Here is a 6,072-nt window from a genome sequence, read left to right on the forward strand (position 1 = left end):
TTTTTTTTGTTTCCTCGAATGAAAAGAGACATGAAAGGAAAGCGTTTTGCTGATGTTGCTGAGGTGAAGGAAAAAACGACGGAGGCGCTGTCAAGCATCTCGAAAGATGAATTTAGACAATGTTTTGAAAAATGGAATAAAAGACTAGACAAGTGTATTAGTGTAAGTGGAGAGTACTTTGAAGGGGATTAAAGGTTTGTGCTTAAAATTTGAATAAATAAGTTTAAAAAAATAAGTTCGGTTTCTTTTGGGTACCCCCTCGTATATGCTGTTCCTGAACACTGACAATTTTTACTAGCAGCTTTCCATGTGTTAAATGTTTTGCAAGAAAAATTACACATTAAAGATTTTTACACCATAGTGAACGATTTTTAAGTGTTATTACATATTGAAAATTTCACTTATTTCAGCATGGGAGGCATAGCTGTAAATTAGAATTGCTAGATGAGTGAGAAACAGTCTGCTAAGCACATGTAGATCATGTGTTGGGTCCATAGGTGAACAAAGCAGTTTCGTTGAAGTAACATGCTGAGATGGACACCGTTTATCACACAGATAATCTAAATGACTAACGCAAAGAGCAGAATGCTACATTCTAAATTCATGTGGTAAGTGAAACTGTAGATCAGTCAGCATGGCAAAGTTTGCTGAAATACTGCTGGCAGGTAAGTGCTGTAAAGATAGGCCAAAAAGCAAGTGGAACTAAACTTTACTGAGAGTAAACAGAAGAAATTATTCATATGGGTAATGCAGATATGGAATGGGGACAAGGATGGTGGAGTGATCTTGCTGACTGCAATGATAAAGTAATTTAAGAAGCATCTGTAGCTGTAAAAATAAAGCTTAGATTAGAGCACAACCTGAATATATCTGGCAGATCACAGTCAGCAAAATTCTACTCCACAACGTGCTTCTTAAACTTTTGTAGGGCATAGAAGACACCATTTTAAAAAGGGCAATACACACCTTTGTTGCCAGAATGATGACCTGGGTGTTGATGCAAATGCCATGCCAGGGTCATGAGCAAATAAACTCCCAATGTATAAAAAATTCACGATACTAAAATGTTGTCAGATTGCCATGCAACCAATATGGCTGTTGGGGTGTGGCAGCTAATATAATGAAGGAAATGTCAAAAAATATCAGTGGTGATTCATAGGCAGTAAATCAACAAGTGACAAAATTTTTAACTTGAAACAATGGAAAAACTTCAGAATATGGGATTAAAACATATTAATTTATTGATTTTAAAACAGATTTTAAGACATTAATAGACAGAAGTTTTTATCTGGTCATAATAGACTTGGGGATTCTTGATAAACAGTTTGAGATTAAAAAGAAGGGATTAGACATGTTGACCAATTATCATGTCTTCTATTTAGAAAAAAATAAGATGCTGAAGTTGAAACCGAAGTTTTGATATTGATTCATATATAATTTGAAGTTGTTATGGAAAATACATGTGGGGGGTCTAATAAATTGTAAAAATGATTTGGAAGAAGAAATTAAATGCAGAATTATAATAGGAAATAGCTGTTATTGTGGCATGGCAAAATTGGCTAAATCTCAATAACTAAAGAGGAAAACTAAATGACAACTGTGTAAAACTGTTATACTTCAACAGCGCACTATTGATCCGAGAGGTGGAATGTGAGCAAGGCTCATCAAGCACTTCTTGCAGGTTTTGAGAGAATGATTTTAAGGAGAATCTACTGAGTAGTAAAAAATTATGGAATCTGCCAAAGACATAATAAGTAATTATATAGTTCATTTAATGATGTTGATATAATTAAAAAGAATTAAAATAAATAGACTGAGATGGGCAGGACATGTTATAAGGAGAGAAAATGAAAAAATTATAAAAAGAATACTGATCGTAAATGAGTAATATGAAAGGAGGAAAGGCATACCAAAACAGATGGATTTCTGGAAGTTGATCATGGTTAACTGGAATGAAAAGGCACAAAAAAGGGATGGCTGGAGAAACCCACAAAGAGTTGTTGTGCCAACAACAATTTCATTAACACAAATCTTAAGTTGTTATCGAGAACTGAGAAATGAAATGTATAAATATTAACCCTTTCTGCCCGAGTGATTCCAATTGAAGCCCATATTACGCGGCGAATGATTCCAGTTCCAATTGGTATCATACGTTGTAGTTCCGTTCTTTGCCGACAGATCGGAGCAGTTCTTTGATCGGTCGCTATCGATTGTTCATTCACATGCTTCTAATGCTTCTGATGTTCTGATGTTTGTTGACATGCAAATGGCGTTCGAAGTTCCGACTGCACTTGATTCTTTATAAATTACTAACAGGTATGTATTATATATATACATTTTTGCAATTATCGGTGTCTGTTGATTATAGAATTAGAGAATAATATGCACATATTGCATTTTTAGAATGTATTCCCAAAATTACAATATTTGCGTCCAAAATATAGTGATTTTATTTGGAATCACTAGGTCTAGGCCATGTGCGTATTTTTACGTACGATGTTGGTATTTATTAGTAATTACACGGTTTATTTAGCAAGTTATTTAGTTTCTTCTATCGACATATATCACTTTTGGAGGTGTTAACAATAAAAAATACAATAGAAATTATATATAATCTTGAGTACATACTGTAATATATAGTTATGTAGGTTATTTTTCGTGATATCAGATTAGGATTTGTAGGTTATGAATCAAAATGTAATTACGAATTTTATATCTTTTTTTTATAGAATATGTTAAGGCCTGCGGAAATTGTAGCAATTTTAAAAGGGGATGTATCGGATATTGAGGATGATGTGGAGGCGGATATATTGAGAACAGTTTTTCGAGATCCAGTTTCGGGTGAAGAAGCTCCTGGTGGGGAAATTTTGAATGTAGACTGCTTCAGTGTGCCTGTGGAAATTCACATGATGAATGACTATGAAGAAGAAGATTTAGATGACACACCCCTCATTGTGAGACTTGCAAGTCAAAATCAGAGCGAGGTACTTATACACAAAGTAAGAAATAAAAGTTGGCGACACAAAAGCATGGAACCAATAGATGTGACCTATAATTCCACATATTCTGATCCTCCAAATGATGACATCAGCCCATTGAATTACTTCGAAAAATTTATTGATAACAGCATCATTCAAAACCTAGTAGCAAACAAATTTGTATTCTACACAGAAAACAGGAAAGTCCATCAACACATCAATAATCGAAATGTCACATTTCTTGAAATACACATTTTAGCTGGAGTTGTTCACGTGCCAAAATATAGGATGTACTGGGCTGATACTACCTGTTACGAGCCTATAGCAGGAACTATGCCACGTGATCGATTTTGTAAGTTGAGGAATTATTTGCATGCAAATAATAATGATAACATGGTTCCAAGAGAACATGAAGACTATGATAAATTATTCGAATAAGACCTTTTGTGGATTCTCTGAGAAATAATTTTCTAAAAATCGAACCAGAAGAGTACAATTCAGTAGACGAGATGATGATTCCGCTCAAGTCTCACACATCTGTGCTGCAATATATAAAGAGCAAGCCACACCGATGGAGAGTAAAAGTATTTGTACGGGCTGGTGTAAGTGGTATAGTTTATGATTTTGAAATCTATGTAGGGAAGGGGACAAGAGTGAAAGATGGTCCTTTAGGTATGAGTGGCAGTGTAGTCTTGAGGCTTGTAGATGATTTGCCAAAATATCAGAACCACAAATTATTTGTTGATAATTGGTTTGCTTCCTATGACCTGCCTGTGGAACTAAAGAAACTGGGAATATATATGGTGGCAACCCTGAGAAAGAACCGATTGGCAGGATGCTGTTTGCAAACAGACGCTTCTTTGAAAAAAAGAGGTCGAGGTTCGTATGATTACAGAGTAGAGACGAATGAGAACGTCATCTTACTAAAATGGTTTGACAATAAGGCAGTGCACCTTATCTATTCTAATAAAAGTCAAAAGCCCATTGAAAATGTAAGACGATGGTCAGTTTCTTCTAAGCAATATGTGAATGTCCCTCGGCCTGCAATAGTGAATGAATACAACACTTTTATGGGGGGCGTTGATCTGCACGATATGCTTCTTCAACTCTACCGAACAAACATCAAGGGACGTCGGTTCTACCTCAGAATTATATTTCATCTAATCAGCATGGCATGCGTCAATGCATGGCTGTTGTATAGAAGACATTGCAGCCAGAAAAATGAGAAATACCGACCATTGCTTGATTTTGTTTGTGATATTGCAGCAGGTCTTTTGAAGAGGGGTACAACAGAACCAAGAAAGAGCGGGCGTCCAACTGATTCACCAAAGCCAGGACCATCGAAGAAGAGGAGAATGGAAAAATCAACCCGTCCTGTCGCTGATGTACGCTACAATAGTGTAGGCCACTGGCCTCAACACGAACCTGCCAAGTAAAGATGCAAATTGTGTATCAAAAGTTACTCTAGGATCAAGTGTGGGAAATGTAATGTTTCACTCTGCCTCAACAAAGAAAAAAACTGTTTCAAAGATTTCCACATACCATAATTTGAATGCTGTCATGTATCAAAACCAGCAAAGGTTTTCAAATGTTTTGTAATATTTAGATACACATGGTTAGAGTAAAACGTGAATTATAGAAAAGTAAAATGTTTATATTTTGCCTTCCCTAGCTGCACCACAATGTCCCAATGATACCATTTGGAATCGTTTCAGAATTTGTACGCCAAAATTTATTTTTATAAATATGTCTGAAATTTTTGTTTAATTGGACCTAAAGACAAAATAACTTGAAAGAAAAAATTATTTCATTTGTAAAAAAAAAATTCAGGTCAGAAAGGGTTAAATTGTGAAATGAAAAGTTTAGATATTCAGAGAGGATAGCAATTAAATTCAATTCTTTATTATTTATGTGCCATGTTAACAGCCGCAAGGCCAATTACAGACAGAGCACAGTGTAGATGAAAGTAATTCCATTATAAACAAACACATAAGTCATAGACAAATTACAGTCAAGTACTTGGGAAAACACAATAATGAAGAAAAGTAAACAAACGATAATAAAAACAACAATAATAATAATTTCATTAACACAAAACTAAGTGTATTAAGAAGTGAGAAATGAAACATAAATATTAATTAATAATAACGAAATTAATAAAAATAATGATAATAATAATAGTTAAATTAGTTCAGTATGAGATATGTTTCAACAGAGTTTTTGGTCCAAAGAAGTCCAACGTCCCTACAGACAACATTAGCAGCAGAAGCGCATCTAGCAGAGGGGCAATTTTTACTAACAGAACAGACATTGAACATATGAAAGTCTCGGATATATAGAAGAGGGACCCGAAGGCCAACAATTTCCAAAGCAGAAGGGCAAAGTACAGAACCACGATAAACTTGAATAAGGAAGAACGCATTAAGATGATATCTCCTCTTATGCAAGGTGTGCAATTTCAATTGTTCTAAAGCAAAATTGTAACAGTGATCTACTTGAGGAAAAGAACGTTTAAAACAGAGAGCCGTAAATTTCTGCTGAATGTGTTCTGATTTGTTTGCATCAGTTGACGTAATGGAATTCCAGACTACTGAAACGTATTCAACCTTGGATCTAACTAAAGTAAAATATAAAATGAACATGCATCCAAGGGTTGAATAGTTAAATGTGATACTGCGAATTATACCTAGCATCTTAATACACTGTGAAAATGTAAAATTAACATGATCATGGAAATGAAGTTTAGAATCAAGGTATACGCCCAGGTCTTTGACTGAATATGTTCGAGTTATAGTGAAATGAAGAAGTTTGTATTCGTATATCAAATAGTTAGTTTTCCTAGAGAATGTTATAACTTTGGTTTTGTCAGCGTTGGGTTTCATATAGTTCGCTACACACCAGCTACGTATAGAGTCAACATCAGATTGCAGAAGATTACAATCTTCAGGACAGCTAATGGCACGGTAAATTTTAATGTCATCTGCAAGGAGTAGGTACCTGGAGTGCTTAATTGAATCACACAAGTTGTTTATGTAGACATTGAAAAGCAGAGGGCCAAGAACAGATCCTTGTGGAACACTGGACAATACCGGCG

The 6,072-nt window shown here is 35.0% G+C and overlaps 1 protein-coding gene and 1 long non-coding RNA gene across 3 annotated transcripts in view; one reads left to right on the forward strand and one right to left on the reverse strand.

Annotated features, from left to right (window-relative positions):
* Positions 1 to 2,133, reverse strand: part of LOC117282481 — a 4,728-nt gene extending 2,595 nt beyond the window's left edge. The window contains exons 1-2 of the long non-coding RNA XR_004513230.1: positions 2,079 to 2,133; positions 967 to 1,112 (exon numbers count right to left, since the gene is read on the reverse strand). This is a non-coding gene — a long non-coding RNA (uncharacterized LOC117282481). The remainder of the gene's footprint in view (positions 1 to 966; positions 1,113 to 2,078) is intronic.
* Positions 2,134 to 2,237: 104 nt separating this feature from the next.
* Positions 2,238 to 4,765, forward strand: LOC117282480 (piggyBac transposable element-derived protein 3-like). Of its 2 annotated transcripts, none has more exons than XM_033752330.1 (2): positions 2,238 to 2,316; positions 2,730 to 4,765. In XM_033752330.1, the coding sequence occupies exon 2, from the start codon at positions 3,488 to 3,490 to the stop codon at positions 4,412 to 4,414; it is 927 nt and encodes a 308-aa protein (XP_033608221.1). In that variant the 5' UTR covers positions 2,238 to 2,316; positions 2,730 to 3,487; the 3' UTR covers positions 4,415 to 4,765. The 2 variants fall into 2 exon arrangements, 1 of the variants encoding a protein (XP_033608221.1); XR_004513229.1 differs by having other exon boundaries at positions 2,244 to 2,316; positions 4,245 to 4,765.
* Positions 4,766 to 6,072: the final 1,307 nt, after the last annotated feature.

Source organism: Cryptotermes secundus, unplaced genomic scaffold (genome assembly GCF_002891405.2).
Source record: "Cryptotermes secundus unplaced genomic scaffold, Csec_1.0 scaffold651, whole genome shotgun sequence".
NCBI classification, from domain to species: domain Eukaryota; kingdom Metazoa; phylum Arthropoda; class Insecta; order Blattodea; family Kalotermitidae; genus Cryptotermes; species Cryptotermes secundus.

What these genes read in the sequence shown, in the direction of transcription:
- LOC117282480 (XM_033752330.1), top strand. Translation starts at nt 3,488, where the DNA reads ATGATGATTCCGCTCAAGTCTCACACATCTGTGCTGCAATATATAAAG.